The sequence below is a fragment of the Atractosteus spatula genome, chromosome 2 (genome assembly GCF_055471065.1).
Source record: "Atractosteus spatula isolate fAtrSpa1 chromosome 2, fAtrSpa1.hap1, whole genome shotgun sequence".
NCBI lineage: Eukaryota > Metazoa > Chordata > Actinopteri > Semionotiformes > Lepisosteidae > Atractosteus > Atractosteus spatula.
In genome coordinates this window covers 65,567,234-65,584,038 of record NC_142707.1, presented here as the reverse complement: position 1 = coordinate 65,584,038, position 16,805 = coordinate 65,567,234, and the positions used below count along the sequence as shown (strand labels likewise).

The following is a 16,805-nucleotide window of genomic DNA, read 5'->3' as shown; positions in this document are numbered from 1 at the left end:
TGTGCGGAGCTTGCATGTTCTTTCAGTTTTTGCATGGTTTTCCTCTGGGCGCTCCCATATCCCCCCTCGGTCCAAAGACGTACTAGTAGGTTAATTAGCCCCGGTGTGAGTGTACGTGCTCTGCTGTCGACTGGGGTAAGTCAGGGCGTACCCTGCCTTACGCCCAATACGCCCCGCGACCCTCAATTGGATAAAGCGGTGATTTAAAGTGAGAGGCGATTCCCCGAGTTTGTAGTAGCGGTAACCCGCACTGAGAGACAGTGACTTAAATTAGGAGCTGCGCCCCCACGCCATCATCTACTGTAAATGCCGTGCTAATTGTACCGGTCTTGCTGGCCACCCTGTAATTCATCGGCCGCGCCAGATTATGAAGCGCTCTTAGTTTCAATTTGAGAGCCTCGGGTTTGGACTCGTCGTCTTACAACAGCAACGAAGCGCGGCCTTCCCATTGTGACCGTCGCCATGGAGACATGAACACACTTCCTGCTGTTTGGAGTTTGCACCGCACAACGCCGGGAATAGGAATCGGGTTTAACCACACAAACACGGCGCCGTGACGACCCGCGATTCGGGCCCGGTTCGCTGGGGAGGTTTGTGTGGGTCGCGTCTCCTTTAAGCGGTGTGGGTGGAGCCCAAAGGAAGTGACGTGTCAGCCCGAGCCTCGCCAAAAACACAGAGCCGGAGACTGCAAGCCTGGCTGAAATAACGCCCAGCCCCGTCGCAAACGGGCTCGTTAAACACGTATAAAACGAGGTATGAGTTGAACAGCTGCTTGAATTATCTCATCAGTCCGACCTGCCAGTTTTCTGATTTACGGTTAAGGGCTGTGCGGTTAAAAGTTTATTGAAAAAAAAAAATGTCAATGAAACGAGGATGTGATGAGGGGGTTGTGGGTGGGGGTGGAGAGTTTAGCCTAGCAACGGGTTTCCGTTACTTCAAATGATCGTTTTTTAATTAACGATCTTAGGACGGTGGGTGGAAATTCTCAGTGAGCTCGACTCTCGGATACCCGCCTCTGTGTGTCATTCACCTGCTGTGCGCTTCTCACGCCGCGCTGGCTTCAAAGTCACATTGTAGGCAAGTTGTGCGAAAGTTGATTTGGCAAGGGAGAGCGGCAGAATTATTCATGTCAGCCCGATTGTGAGACTGTCCAAAATTTCATCCCGCTCAGTATTGTTCTTGTTACTTAAAGTGCTCCACTTCGATGTTTGTGACCGTTTGTTTTCGTTTTCTTTCTCGTATCGGCAAGCTCAGCGGGAAAATCGAGACAGATGAGTGCACCGATATTATTGTCCCGAACTTCTTTTTTTTCCCTCTCACAAAGACTGTTTTAAAAGCCTGTCAGATACAACAGAAAAAAAAAACAAAAACTCGGCCTCACGCCTTTGCAGTTCACAAATGCAGAGGCCGTTAAGCGAATTCACACGCATTAAACCTCCGAGCAGAGGAAACCGGAGAGTGACAGATGGAGACCGCAAAGCCTCAGGAGACCGTACAGACAGCTGCTGTAGGATTGTCAGTCAGGTCGTAGTGGCTGTAACCCCTGCAGAGACAGTGATATGTTACTGGTATGTTAATGGTTGAATGAGAGGCAGTATGTTAATGGTTGAAGAACATGTAAAGACATTCCAGCACAGGAAACAGGAAATTCAAACAGCAGCCGTATGCAGTAGGAGCTGTTTTCATTGAGAGTCGGGACAAGTCTTGCATATTGCCTCTAAATGGAAGACAAGTAGTGGTGTGAACAGTTGACTGTTACAATTGACTTTTTGCAAAGAGTCAGGATGAATTAGGGAAAAAAAAACTCAAAATAGCATCAGTAAAATTATTTTTTTTAAATGAAATAATAGTGTAGACTGTGTGAGTGTTCCCTAGGGACTGTTTAAGCAGGTATTTCACCTGTCAGGTGATTCATGCTCAAATGTGAGTGGATGAGTTTTAAATTAGAAGCAGTGCGCCTTTGAACAAGGACTGACTAGGGCAGACGTCATACTCTAAGGGCCATTTGGTTTTTATTCCACCCGAGCTCTCAGTTACTTAGTGGGGCTAATTATTTAATTATCTTGCATAATGGTAATACTTCTGATATTGTAGCTGTACTTTAATAAAGTGAATATTTTCATTAATCAACTGCAACAGATTTTATCAAAGAAAAACATATTCCCACATAGTAACGGGGACACTGTGCTGTAAAAAAGGTGCCGTCCTTCGGATGAGATGTAAAACCAAGGTCCTGACTCTCTGTTAAAAATTAAAAATCCCAGGGCTTTTCTCGAAAAGAGTAGGGGTGTTACCCCAGTGTGCTGGCCAGATTTCCCCCTGGCCTTTACCAGTCATGGCCTCCTAATAATCCCCATCTGTGAACTGGCTTCATCACTCTGCTCTCCTCCCCACTGAGAGCTGGTGTGTGGGGAGCGTACTGGTGCACTACGGCTGCCGTCGCATCATCCAGGTGGGGCTGCACACTGGTGGTGGTGGAGGGGAGTCCCCATTACCTGTGAAACACTTTGAGCGGAGTGTCAAGAAAAGCCCTATATAAGTGTAAAGTATTAGTATTATTATTACCAGTTTTTATTATCACTGTCTTTGGACTGTGGGAGGAAACCAAAGCGCCAGTCGGAAACGAGGACAAACACAGGAAGAATATACAAACTCCACACAGATAGCTTCCCAGGCCACTATGCTGCCAAAACCTCCCAGGTCCAGGTACCTCAGGTCATGTCCTCTCAGTTACATAAGAAAATAAGTTAATTGTTTAATTGATAACATAAGGTTGGTACATCAGAGGACACAAGGCTCATCAGGGACTGAGTCTGATACTACCAGTCTGGGAAAGTTATCATTTAGAAAACTTTATTCGTACAGGTTTAACACCACCTGAGAGTTATGCGATTTATCTTCATGTTTTTGGAAATAAGTGAATGTGAATGTCATCATTTCCAGACAAACCTAATGAAATAGCAGAGGTTCAGTAACCATAAAGACGTGCGTAATGCCTTTATTTCTTCTAAAACTGTTTGTGCAGCAGGGTGATGAAGTACACTTCAGTGGTCAGGACTTTGTAGAATGTTTTATAACTATGGGGGCTTGGAGTCCACGTTTACTTCGGTTTCCTCTTCTAGAACTCCTGCTAATTAATGCTTAGAGAAATACAGGTGTCATCATACACGTTAGGTCAGTGTTTGTCAGCATGATGAAGGACCTCGGATATTTGCTTCACATTCAGAACGTGAAATGAAAGATGGGGCAAACTGGACGTTGTCCCAGTAAAAGACGCGAGGCCGTTGGGCCTCTGCTGACTGTCTGTCCTGCGCAGGATTCTGCCCCCTGCTGGAGAGCTGAAGCGCTGGCGTCATGTTGAAGAATGTTCCGGAAAGTCAAGAAGCGTCACAGCAGCAGCAGCTCCCAGAGCAGTGAGATCAGCACCAAGAGCAAGGTGGGTGAGCCTCAACAGGGGAAGGGTGTCGTCTCCTGGGGGGCCGAGTGTTGCTGCTTAAGCACAGCCCTGCACTGCAGGTGTCCCTGGAGACATTTAGTATCGTTGCTGATGTCGGAATATTTTTCAGTGCATATGTCCTGGATCCTTAATCAATTAAAACATGACGCAGATGAATCGTAAGATATCACGTCAGAGGGTTCCTGTGAAACTCTCACCCTCTCTACAGCTCCCGATCTAGACTTTATAATCCTGCTAGTGGAGTTCCAGGCATATGAACGTGTCGCTGTGCCGCCATGTTTGGAACTGCCAGCAGATTTATCCAGCAGTGCAATGTAGTCTCAGGTTTGACAGCATCACAGGGAGGGCCACTGGCACTTCAGTAATCAGTTCATTTGGGTGGAGTGGGGAAAAAAGGAAACCTCTTCATTTACTGTTCATTTGATCTAGAGGCTGAGAGAAAAAGAGTAAGCATGTAAGCTTTTTTAGCCAATGTCCTGTGATAACCTTAATGGACAAATATCTCGGGCGGACATTCTTGTATTGACTATTCTCTGTTCTCTAAATGTAAAGTCATTCTTTAGCTACACCAGTTTCTGTGCACAAACTGGCACAAGCTCAATGATCAGACATTCTAGTTCTGATGTCCCCGCACAAGCGCACTCCTTGAGAGAAAACCAAGGCAGAGGTTCATTTCGAGGAGATGAGACTCCCAGCAGAAATGATCGTGATCGCAAGCTTCCCGCAGTCCTGCGCTCCTGTGTGTTAGCCGGCCTCTCTTCCCACCCCTCGCTGCTGAGCCCTTTCCAGATGGATTGTGGGGCTGGGCGTTCACAGGTGTTCCCGCGCTAGGCTCAACGAGAGAACAGCCTGTGGGCCACCCTGTGGGCGCACGAGCCCAGGGTACGCCAGCGGAGCAGGGGGCAGAAACAGCTGTGTCTCAGTGCCTGTCCCTGTGTTCAGTCTGTAGACTCCAGCCTGGGGGGGCTCTCCAGATCCAGTACGGTCGCCAGTCTCGACACCGACTCCACCAAGAGCTCGGGTAAGTCCCACAAGTGACACACCACCAGCAGGCCCTTTAAGATGCAGAAAAGGCTTGTGGCCCTTTCATGTTCTGGCCTACGATCCTTCAAGCATGCTGTAAACCTGTGATATATGTATTTATAAGGTTTACAGTCAGTTTCTTGGAGAACTAGCTGGCCTATTCCTGTCTGGCTCAGGGATGAGAAACTGTATTCCACTCCTAGTTAGACACTAGTTAGTCCTTGCAGTGCAAAAATCAGAACTTAAATATACAAGCAACATGTGAATGGATACATGTTTATATGACATCTATTGCTAAATCAAGAAGTTGCTAGTTGCTATTAATTATCTGTAAAGTCGGGTATTTTTTCTGGGGTAGCACATTGGTGCAGTAGTTAGCATTGCTGCCTCACAGCACTGGGGCCCTGGGTTGAATCACTGGGGTGCTAATGTGTGTGGAGTTGGTGCATTCTCCTTGTGTTCATACGGGTTTCCTCTGGGTGCTCCAGTTCGCTCCCACAGTCCAAAGACATACTGGTAGGCTTCTGGGAAAGTTGGAACTGGTATGTGTGTCTGTGTCTGTGTGTGTTGTACGATGGACTGGCGTCCCATCCAGGGTGCGTCCTGCCTTGTGCCCGTTGCTTGCTGGGATAGGCTCCAGCTCCTTAAAGTGGTTAGAAAATGGAAGGATTTTTTTAACCAATAATTCAGTCGCCCCCCACTCAAGACATCAGTATAGTTTTGCATTAAGCCATGCAGTAGATAATCATTAAACAATTATTGCATTGCATTACTTCAGTCATTTCAATTAGTCTTCTCACCACAGAGAATTTAATTAGCAGAGAAATGCCGTAGATATATTTTATTTTTATTTGTTTGTTAGTCCTTTTTTCTCCAACCAATTAAAAATAACATTTCCTTGAAAATAGAATCTTAGCAGATGCAATTTTAGAAGAAGGATGTAATTATTTGAAAAATGTTAGAAGAGATTTCCTTTTTCTGTTGATCCCCAAACAATAGTTCAGATAAATAAGACATAATGCTGGTCTCTTTCATGATTGAGGTTTAAGTGTGGAGATTTGTCCCTGTTGGGGTAGCACAGCGGTGTGGTGGTTAACATCACTGTCTCACAGTGCTGGGGGCCTGGGTTCAATTCCTGGGGTGCCATCTGTGTGGAGTTTGTATGTTCTACCTTTGTTTGCATGGATTTGCTCCAGGTGCTCCGTGTTCCTCACACAGTCCAGACATGCTGGTAGGTTAATTGGCTACTGAGAAACTCGACCCTGGTGTCAGCTTGAGAGTGTTTGTGTTTGAGTCTGTGTGTGCCCTGCGACTGGCGTCCCATTCAAGGTGTGTCCTTGCCTTGTGCCTGCTGCTTGTCAGGGTAGGCTCTGGCTCCCTTGTGACTGTATTGGATAAAGTGGTTAGAAAACGAATGGATGAATAGAAACATCTTTCTACATTCACAGAACTGGTAACGACACACTAATTTCTCTTTGCCTTTCCTTGTTCTTCTGGGTAAGAGTTCGTCTTGGATTTTTCTTCAAAATGCCTTCAGAGAAATTCCCCTGCTGTTTCTTTTGTGTGAATCTCATTCTCGTATTTCGGATTTACAAAGAGCAAGAAAACACGGGAACAGAATTTAACAAACAAACAAGAACAAAAGTACCAAACAGAAGCACTTGTTGTATTTTCAGGTAACAGTACCTCAGACGCCTGCGCTGAATTCCGGGTGAAGTATGTTGGTGCAATAGAGAGACTGCAGTTCGAGATGTGCAGGACTCTGCAGGAGCCTCTGGAGTTGATAAACTATATTGATGTGGCACAGGTAAGAGCCTGGCGAAGGTGGCTCACTGTGGTGATCTACATGATCTCTGGGGTACCCTGGGGTGGGCGCAGAAGTCATAAAGATACAGGCCAGGGGCTGTTCACTTGAGGTGCTCTTCCTGTATCAAAAAAATAGTTTCTCCAGGGAACCCTCTACTGACAGTTTAAAAAATATTAGCCCAAGATAAATCCAAATTGTGTAACGGCATGCGGGTGAGAATACCAAACGCCACAAAGGCTAGACTAAGACGATTTTTACTCCCAGTCCTGGAGGGCCGCAGTCCTCCAGAATACCATGGCTAACCTGTCACACTCAAGTGTGAAAAAGACCTGGAAGGAGTGGAAATATAGATCAGGTAACTGAATATACACTATCATTCAGCTGAAGTCATTAGGAGTCTGGAGTGGAATGAAAACCAGGAACAGACATGAGTATCGGGGCCAAAAGTATCTCAAGCTTCTCCCCTGACTCCTGTGATGGACAGCTCTGACTCCTTTTAAACCTGAGCTGAGCCAGGGCCTCCATGACACAATGTGGAGGAACAACAAAAAAGAAGGATTGTTCCGGATCCACAAGACAAAGCACATACAGAGTACCACAACTAGTACCGCACCAAATCGTACAACACAAGTCCACAATAACACGGTGACATCCTGACTTAAAAATATCTTGTGAGCAAGTGAGTGAAGATGATGAAAGACCTCCTCTGGGGTCATACAAGGAGGGAAAAGCACAGGTCATCACACCTTTTTTTGTGTTTTCACCGTTCATTGATCTGGCTTAAAAGGAACAGTGACAAAAAAAAATCCTTAACCAGGGTTTCCAACAGGAAGAAGCTTAGGCCTGGTGCTGAGACTGTAATTACGTACCATCGTGGCCGCTGGCTGGCAGACGATGCAGCGTATCGCTACGAAACGGTATTTCCACACGGATTCGTGTGTACATTTTGTCGGTGTCCCCGCCCGGCCTGTTTACAACTGCGGGAAACCCCTGCTAAAAGAATCCAGAGGCGGCCAGTGAAAACGAGGGGGACCAAGAGTGAGATCACCACCGTGTTTGCAGTGGAACAGAAAGTCCCTCCCCGAGAGGATCACTGGTGCCCGTTTCCACTGACCCCCCCAAAAAAGTCATTCATTTTTTTTTTCTCCCTCAAAGCAAGACGGAAAGCTGCCCTTCGTGCCTGCGGATGAAGAGCTCATCCTCGGAGTGTCGAAGAACGGCGTGAAAGTCTCCTCTGTGGATCAGTGTGTAAGCTGTTCGTCCTCTCGGCCTCTGGGACAGCACATCGCCACGCCCACACCGCACTAGCTCTTCGGCACCAGTCCCAAACCTGGGCTTTGCTGGAGATCCGAAGGGCGTGGTTGTTTTAGTGATCCTATCACTTACCAGCTGGAATGCTGCCTCTTCACAGCTTACGCTGGCTACACATTCCTGTTATTTTGTTTTTCCGTTATGTGCTACAAAACACATGAATTCTGTTTCACGCTAAACGTGTCATGCCAACAGATAAGGGGCTGCTCAAGCGGCAGACGACTTTCCCAAGTAATGGCCGGGGCAGTCGATCGCAAGGAAGCCTGTGGTTGTCTTGTGTGCTGTTCAGTGAGCTCAGGTGAAGTTGAAGTGTGAAAACGATTGCTGTCCTGAGAAAGTGTCTGAACTGGTGCAGGTGTTTGCAGAAGTGTGCCGTTTAGCGCTTTCGGACAGACAAGCCCGCTGGGGGAGGGGGAGGGCTCCAGGGATTTTTGGGGGGGAGGAAGGGATGCAGTCATGATGCACTCAGCAGTCAGCAGCCCTGTTTGTATTAGCGGAGTCCTGCAGGTGGCGCAGCAGTTCTGTGGTGATAGCAGGCGCGCTGGCCTCTCAGAGCGCTTCACCGCTGCCCTTGCCCTTGCCCCGCAGGACGTGCTGCACCGCCACCCCTTGTACCTGATTGTGCGCATGCTGTGCTACGATGACGGGCTGGGCGCAGGCAGAAACCTCCTGGCCCTGAAGACAACAGACCCCGAGCAGGAGCGGTGCAGTATCTGGGTGTACCAGTGCAACAGCTCGGTGAGTGTCTCCCTCGGGAGGCCGCGCCACTGAACCGAGGTGTGTGTGTGTGTGTGTGTGTGTGTGTGTGTGCGCGCACGCATGTGCGTGCGCCCGTGTCCAGGCTGCAGAAGTAATGGGTTTAAAAACATTGAATGATTGTGCTCCCCCTGCAGCTCACAACTGGCCATCTGCTGAGGCTCAGCAGGTGTGAGCCTGGTCAGTACCTGGATGGGAGACTCCTGGGAAAGCTAAGGTTGCTGCTGGAAGAGGCGTTAGTGGGGGCCCTCACCCTATAAAGGATTTTAATGAGGCCTTCTTAAAGCCTGACTCTCACTGAGGAAGACTCCAAGCTCAGGGTAGCTGCCTCTTAACATGACCGCAGTCCCGTACATCTGAAAAGGGAACCTGAAGAGTAGGCCTTTGGATGTGAGACAGGCCACAGCTTTGCCAGTTTGGTAAAATTAACTGGTTTAAAATTGGGATATATTTCTTTTAAATTTAACAGTGGTTAAATAGTACTTTTCAGCTTTCCCCAGCCGGAAGAGCGCAGAGTTTGCATATGTGGCTTTACTGCCATCAAGACTGGAAGATACCCACCTTGCGCTGACCAGGCAACAAGCCTGAATCCTGCACAGGGACCTCTGCTGTGTGCTATCTGGAGGACACCCCCCCAGCAAACCAAGCAGCTCCCTGCCTGTCTTTGCCTTAGTGTCCTCCAGGCCGTTGGACCCCCGTTGTGGGACACAGGCAGGCACACTGTGAGGCCCCCTCATAGTTTGGGAAGAGGGGTAAAAAATACTTTAATGTAAAGAATGGCATGATGGGAAGATTAAGGCCACCATTTTGAAACTCCTCAGGAAGGGTAGATTCAGCTGGGACGTTTCTTCCCAGCCGTGGGCTTTAGCCGAGAATCACAGTATATGGTAAATGTTCCAGATTCGACTCGAGTCGGGAAACACAGCCAGAGGGTTCAAGTGGAGGAGCACGCACCCTGGGCTGAGGTGAGGCCCCCCTCTCGTAGGGCCTGGACACAGGAGGGGCTACAGCACTCTTTCAACACTGCAGCCCTGGCTAAGACCGACTGTTTGATCTTCGGTTTGTCTTTAGCGTGCGAGTCGGGGTCCTTTGGTTTATCTTCTCAGGAACAGGCCCAAGCCATCTGCAAGGTGCTGTCTGGGGCCTTTGACGCCGTCCTCGCTTCGGAGAAGTCCTGAAGCTCGTACGAAGGGGGCGGGCCGGCCTGCGGAGGGGACGCTGGCCGCGGCGCGGGAACTTGTCCACGCTCTCCGCCCTGCGGCTGAGCGGAGCCGCGCTGCGTCTGTACGAACTTTGATCAAAGCTAATTTAAACTTATTTAATGTAAAGTACCAAACCTCAAGGCACGATTCTCGGCGAGAGCTCAGGCGTCAGGGGTGCCCTCCTGTGCTAAGCCACATGAAGAAACAGTTTTTATCATCACAGCCCTCATAGGAGGCTCCTGGCGCTTTTGAGTGGAAGGTGCCAGCTCTGGGGCACGCTGCTCAGGCTTGGCCGTGTGGTCTGTATTTGAAGCACAAAGCCACTGTGATCATGAAGATGCTGTAATTGTGTTGTTTTTTTTTGGTTTGTTATCTGAATGCTGTCTTATTTTTTTTTGCTACACATTTTTTTGTTACCTAGAAACAACTCTGAAAGGTATTTATATCGAAACTTTTTCTATCCAGGCTCCGTTGGCAGTGTTTTGTTTTTGTTTCCCCAGCCGTTTGTGATGCGTGTTTATACGGTACAGTAAAGAGTGAGATGTTGCAGCTGACCAGAAGCTCTTTTCTTGTCTGACCCATGTTGGCGTTCTGTGTCCAGTTTAGTACAATTAAAATTAGAGAAAAGAAGAGAGCTGTCAAACGAGAGAAGGCCATTCTGCCCCTCTAACCCAGTTAGTAGTAAATTGAACTGAAGATCTCATCTATATCCTCTTCAACAGCAGGTCTGGGTAGCCTGTTCCACACTCCCACCACTGTTTGGATAAAGAAGTGTCTACTGCTCTTAGTGTTTGACTTCCACATTGTTTATACTTGTGCCCACTGACTTGTGGAGCAGCACAGATAACATTCTTTTTGACCTACAGACGCCGTCTCCTGAGAGCTTAGAGGACTCTGACATCAACACAATGTTGCTGAGCTGTTTTCACCTTCGCTTTAGCAGAGAAACATTGCAGTCGTTTTAAAACCTGGAGTTTCAGAAACGGTTTGGCTACCCATGTTACCCTCTGAGAAGAGAAATGTCTGGTAGTGAAGTCAGAATAAATTAACAATATATCAGATGCCAGAAATGATTAGTTTATAATTTATATAATTGCCGGATTATTATTGTTAATTTATTCAGCTGACACTTTTGGCCAGAGTGCCTTGTGTGACCAGTGATACAGCTGGGGATTTTACTGGAGCCGTCTGACTGTGGTACCTCACTCAAGGATACGACAGCAGTGCTCCACCTGAGATTTTATCACACAACCTTTATGAAGCCTGAGCCCTAACCACTCCCGTCAAATTCGGCTGTGAATTTTACTTAGATTTAAGGGTCACTTACCAAATTTAAATCCTTTTTTCAAAATGGTATTAGCTTTAATTAAAATACTTTAGGAGTCTGGACTTTACCATGTTGACATCATAATATTTTAAATTAACCCGGTTCTTGAACTCCCATTTAAATCTAGTAATGGACCCCTAATGCCTTCAGATCAGTAGTCAGATGTTCACCCTTCTGATCACAACATAGCACTGAACATGCAGCAAAGCGTCTGCTTGTTCACCTGAACACTGCCGTTTCACATACAGCATAGACAAACTCATCCCTTTTGTCCTAATTTTCCATCGATACCAGTGCAGACCTGCCGAGTCCATTCTCACCACTGCCCAGCAGAGGGCGCTTTTGAACCATTTTCTCCCACACTTCAGAATAGTCACTGGCAGGCTCTCCATGTTAACTAGAACTCGGAGCGACGCAAGTTGCCAGTGCCAGAAGGTTGCTGTTTGCCTTGAATTATTTCAAGATTCATGGAAATAGCTCAGCAGGAAGGTCTGGCTCTAATGTTAACCAAAGCAATGGTTTTATGCACATTTAATGATTTCTCTTGCACTGCCCACACCCTGAGAGACATGAGACTGCCTCGCAGTGCTGGGGCCCTGGGCTTTACTTTTCTATGTGCTCCCTGTGTTTGCATGGGTTTCCTCCCACAATGATACCGGTAAATTAAGTTGTTTCTGAGGAGAAGTGGCTCTGGTGCGAGTGTATCTGTGTGTGCCCTGGGGTGGTGTGGCGTCCTGACCAGGGTGTACCCTGCCATGTGCCCACTGCTTACTGGGATAGGCTCTGGCTCCCCCACGACCCTGGATTGGAGCAGCAGTTAGAAAATGAAGAGAATGGATGGACAACACAATTTACAAAAGCAGTAAACACACTTGATGAGTCTGCAAGTGGGATGCATGTCATATGTTAGGAGAATATCTCACCTGGGTCTATCAAAACAGTGCTTCCTGCAGTAACGTGAAACAAGAATGCTTGTAGAAAAAGCCTAGTCTTGAGTTTCTATTGAAGATCAAATAACTGGCAAAAAGCGATACTGAATTTGTCACATTTCAGCATGAGAATAGAAGTCTGGGTAACTGATACCTTTGTTAAAAAAAAACCTTCATACCAGCATTCAAAGTTAAAAACATAACTTTTTAAAAGCTGTCATGACAGTAATGAAAGCAGAGGCCTTACTGATTCTTTGATATGAATAGTATTTTATTTAGTCCAGTTAGTTTCCCATGTATTTGAACAATCTCATTCATTTTGATGCAGTCTCAGTGATCGAACGTGAACATGAACTCATGCATCCACTGCTCTCAGACCGTTCGATCTGCCTTGCCGCACCAACACTGGCTACTTTTCTGCAATCGTCTCTCATCAGAAACAGCCAAGCTTAGCTCTCCGGGACACACGAACAGTGGCAAACCCGTGTCGATATATTTACAGTAATAGATTCCATTTCCAGTGAGTAAACAGGTCAAATGGGAATAGTGTGGCACGTACATACTGCAGGTTATTACACATGCGTGTTTCAATTTCAGGTCGCTGCAGTCCATATGAGATCAAGGGGATAGTTCATGGAGGATAAAATGTTATTCTATATATATACAGTTGCTCTGCAACCAAAATCAAATTAATTACATTCAATGCTCTTTAACAACAGCCTTAAAATATTTACCTGTATCTCAAGTGGCCACCGGTAGAATTAAAACAGCGTCTAACAGATTTCGTGGGATATCATTTTAGCTGTCTGTGTTGGCGTCACTTATGACCGTTTTCTGTACCACCTGAGGGCCAGAAAGATACCGCAGGCCCTCGGGGAACTAAAAGGAGGGGGATATTCAGGGTAGGCGTCTTGTGAAGCTCTTGCAGAGTTGATCCAAACTTGCCCCTTAGTGAGAGCGGCGTCTCGTGCCGCGCTCGCTCCCCAGGCAGGAGGCTCCCCAAGGCAGACTGGCCCTTTCCTCCCAGCCACAGGTAGTTCTTAGGGTTTAACCGGTGGACCTGTGCGACGCTGGAGAAGATGGGGATGGAGGGCGGTTTGTCGTTCTACACTACATCAACTGAAAGTGGTTCAATAAAAAAAATAAAGTCCTTTGGGCTGACATCTTGGAAAACTTGGCCACTATTTTATCATGGCAGAACCATGTGCGAGAAATGGGTTAACTTGGGCTTCTTCATCATCGTTGGTTCTGCGACGATGGGCGTGTTTGCCACTTTGACACGCATGCAAAGCTCCAAGCTTACATGCCAGAGGATATTAAGCATGTTTGCTCCAGGAGGACTTTTCTTCAAAGTGTCAAAGACGTCTTGCCAAGTGGAGGGCACAGAACAACTGACCCAAATCAGCTCTCCAGTGCACTGCACATGTGGGAAACGGCTTCATGTGACTTGTTAGTCCCTCTTTCGGACTGCTGCAATGGCAACAGCTGTGCATTCAGTGAGCCATTCTCCAGCATCTTAGTCACATGTCACTGTGTTTTCAAATCGGTGTGGACTTCACCTGCTCAGAACAGAGTCAACGAATCACAATCTGAAAGATACAAAAGGACTTCCTGTCGACTGGGGAAAAGAAACAATAAGCCGAGATAAAAACATGATTTGCCTCCTAGGAGGTGACCAAAAATTCAACATTAATGCAAGAGGGAAGCAAGTTGATTTGAAAGGAATGTAAAACACTGCTTTTAAATTCAGCTCGGCATCTCCCACCGAGAGCCACTGGTTCTCAAGTTCTTTGTAGTAAATAAAGGACTGACCTTGTTGGGTTTTCTTAAATCAACCCCACAGCCGAGTTCCAGTTTGAAAATAAAACGTTCGTGTTGTCTCGGTGCAGGATGCGTGAACAACAGAACTGTACAGATAATTGCCCGGCTGTGTTAAATGATGCCGAACAGGAATCCGGAGTGCTGGTCTGGCCCGCGGATGAGACAGGGAATGTGAGCAGCTGCCTTAGTGCCCTTCCTACTGCTCTGTTCAAGCTGGCTGGCTCCCGCACTGTGTCAGAACTCTTCTGTTAGCGACGTTCAATTCTTCCAAGTCCCCAGTCAAAGATAATTTAAGTGCCGTAGTGTTTTCTTTTAATGTTGAACTGGTATAATGCTGTCTGATTTTTTTTAAATTAACAGCGGTGTTTTTCGGCATTCAACCTTGGCACCCATGCTCAGCGAGCTCCTTCATGCTCAGTGTCTCCACTAAATTCAGGAACGGCAGAGCACTGTAGGGAGTCCAAAGGTGGGACATTTCTCTAACTGGTAGACACACACAACGTGACAGGCCGGGATCATGGAGGTGGGGCTTAAAAACAGCTGTGAATTGTACATTTAAAAAAGGCCATTTGTTAGTTAAGTTTAGACCAAAGACCAGGAGTTTTCTTAGTTTTCCAGGTGTGAACTTTCACATCTTAGTTGTGTGCCAGAGCAGAACTACATTTTATAGACTGGCCCTCTGTCAACTCAAAAAGATTCCTTCCAAATGAAGACATTGGAGTTCAAGCAGAAGACCTCCAGTTGTGTGCTGTCTACATCCAGGACATTTGTGGTTTAGCACCATCAGAAACAAACAATGACTTATCAGCACTTTTAAGTGTATAGTCCTATACAGCTTAATGTCGTTTGCCTCGGTACAAAAAGGTTTTTTGCTCATTTTCTTCAAATCATGCAACAAATACAACATTAAGAAAGCCTACACTTATTTGAAGTCAAGGGGGGGAAAAAAAGTAACACTTGCACTAAAGTATTTCTGTAAAATAATCAAATGTATTCTAAAACAAGAGCTTGGCCTTGTCTTTAGCTGGATGTCCTTGCCGATTCGATTCCCGTTTCGTTTGCGGGCCGCAATAGTACTAACCCAGGTGAAAAAGTGCATTTATTGCGAGATTTGCTCAATAGTCAATGTGGGATCGTTCACCCGTTCAGCAACGCTCCCCCCCGGAACTCCCGCCACAGTCCACGAGAGTGACGTCACAGTGGAGCGGCGCGCGAGCACTCCGGAGCCGGAGCACGAGCTCCGGCGGGGGCAGGTCCTGGCCCAGCAGCCCCGGTGCCGGCGCGGGTCCAGCGGGCGGGAGATGGCGGGCGCTGGGACAGTCCCTCCGGCCCCTCGCCCCCGCAGGCCCGTCAGTCCACGATGAAGTGTACAAACGTCACGGGGAAAGCGCCCCGCCTCTTGGGCTCGCCTTCGATGTGGCCCAGCTGTTCGGAACGACAAGGGGGGGGGGGGAGGGAGATCAGCCGTGGCAGTCAGAGAAACGAGCGGGTTTGCAAGCCACACATCCACCCTAGGGGGCCAACAGAATGGGTGCAGGACAGAGGGACACTGGTGCCGTTAGACCTGGTGTGTGACCTCATAAAATCATGAGTAGGGGTGCTATCCCGGTGCCCTGGCTAAATTTCCCCCTGGCCTTTGCCAATCATGGCCTCCTAATAATCCCCATCTCTGGTCTGGCTTCATCTCTCTGTTCTTCTCCCCACTGAGAGCTGGTGTGTGGGGAGCGTACTGGTGCACTATGGCTGCCGTCGCATCATCCAGGTGGGGGCTACACACTGGTGGTGGTGGAGGGGATCCCCATTACCTGTAAAGCACTTTGAGTGGAGTGTTCAGAAAAGCGCTATTTAAGTGTAAGGAATTATTACTTTATTATAAAATTGGTGCCCTCTTGAGGGAATGGAGGCACAGCCTAGGAAACAACCTTGAACCTTCAGCCCTTTAAACAGGCAAGAGGGAGACATCATTATCCAATAAATCTGTCACCAGACTCTACAGCTCCACATCCTGAACTACGCAGACAGGGAATCCAGGCTTCTCCCAGAGGAGCCCCTTTTCTTCTCAATTCTTTGTTTTTGCCATCACTTGCAACTGGTATTTTTGGTTGCAGGAGTGGCAAATGACATTGAAGCTTAGGTCATGAAACTGGCAACACTTCAGGAGTTGCAAATTATATCCAATTATACATTCTTTTTAAAAAACAAAAACTTGAGCTGGGACAAACAGTGTCACACCATTGAAAGTATTTTAACATGCAGTCTCGGTTGTTGGTGTGGCAACAACAGTACCCTTGATTTTAACAGGCTGGGAAAATTAGTGAGGATAAGCAATGAAATCAACCAAGTGTCTTCCACAGAGTGTTGAAATGAAGACTAAGAGCATTATGGAGTGTGTGTCTCATCCCCGCCGTTGTGAATCTACACTGCTCCCATCTGGGAGACGCCTTGGTGTCCTCAAGAAATCTTTCATCCCCTCTGCAGTCTCGCTCTCAGAATGTAAAGTAACCTAAGACACTGCTGTACCACTCTGCCTTAAAACAAAGGAAGGCGGAAAGAGTGCCGGGACTCCAGGCCCTCGGACGAGCTGCGTTTCTTCCCACCGGCTTCCAGGGTCGGCCTGCTTCCCGATCCGCACCAGCGCACTTACCCACCACTCCTGGTCTTCCTCTCCGTCCACCACGATCACCTCCCCCTCCGAGAACGTCAGCTCGTCGGGGTTGTCAGCGACGCAGTTATAAATAGCTTTCACCCTCTTGGGCTTGTGTTTCTGGGGGAGGAGAGAGAGAGAGACAAATATAATTCAGGCCCTGTCTTACGATCTCTTTTTCCCCAGCTTCACTCTCTTCTCCTCTTCCCTTGTTTCAAAAGGCAAACAGTTCGGCTGAACAGGGGTTTCACAGTCCTGAGGCCCTTTTGTCACAAGTTACGATAAATCATTACGATGCCGGTCTTCGGATAAACCGCGACTACTCTTCACAAACCTAGAACTGTTTCAATAACCATTAAAAACTCACTAAAATGAACAGCAGGTCAAATGCTGGAAAAAAGCAACAGGACAATTGCTTTTGCCTCCATTTTAACATTTATTTAAAAAATATGAATCACATTTTGTTATACCCACCAGATTGGGAATAGCCAATTACTTGTGTTTCACATCTTGGCTCATGGTCACAAA

General features: G+C 47.4%; 2 protein-coding genes across 3 annotated transcripts in view; one reads left to right on the top strand and one right to left on the bottom strand.

Moving 5' to 3' along the window:
* The first annotated feature begins 665 nt into the window (after positions 1-665).
* On the top strand, positions 666-10,108 carry itgb1bp1 (integrin beta 1 binding protein 1). Its single transcript, XM_088937647.1, has 7 exons — positions 666-753; positions 3,317-3,436; positions 4,400-4,478; positions 6,157-6,287; positions 7,443-7,535; positions 8,187-8,336; positions 9,461-10,108. The coding sequence occupies exons 2-7, from the start codon at positions 3,365-3,367 to the stop codon at positions 9,530-9,532; spliced, it is 597 nt and encodes a 198-aa protein (XP_088793773.1). The 5' UTR covers positions 666-753; positions 3,317-3,364; the 3' UTR covers positions 9,533-10,108.
* A 1,957-nt stretch (positions 10,109-12,065) lies between these two features.
* asap2a (ArfGAP with SH3 domain, ankyrin repeat and PH domain 2a) overlaps positions 12,066-16,805 on the bottom strand; it is a 103,218-nt gene continuing 98,478 nt past the window's right edge. For both annotated transcript variants that reach the window (XM_088907235.1, XM_088907243.1), the window contains exons 27-28: positions 16,278-16,397; positions 12,066-15,058 (exon numbers count right to left, since the gene is read on the bottom strand). In XM_088907235.1, coding sequence (XP_088763361.1) covers positions 14,984-15,058; positions 16,278-16,397 — 195 coding nt within the window. In that variant the 3' untranslated portion in view covers positions 12,066-14,983. The remainder of the gene's footprint in view (positions 15,059-16,277; positions 16,398-16,805) is intronic.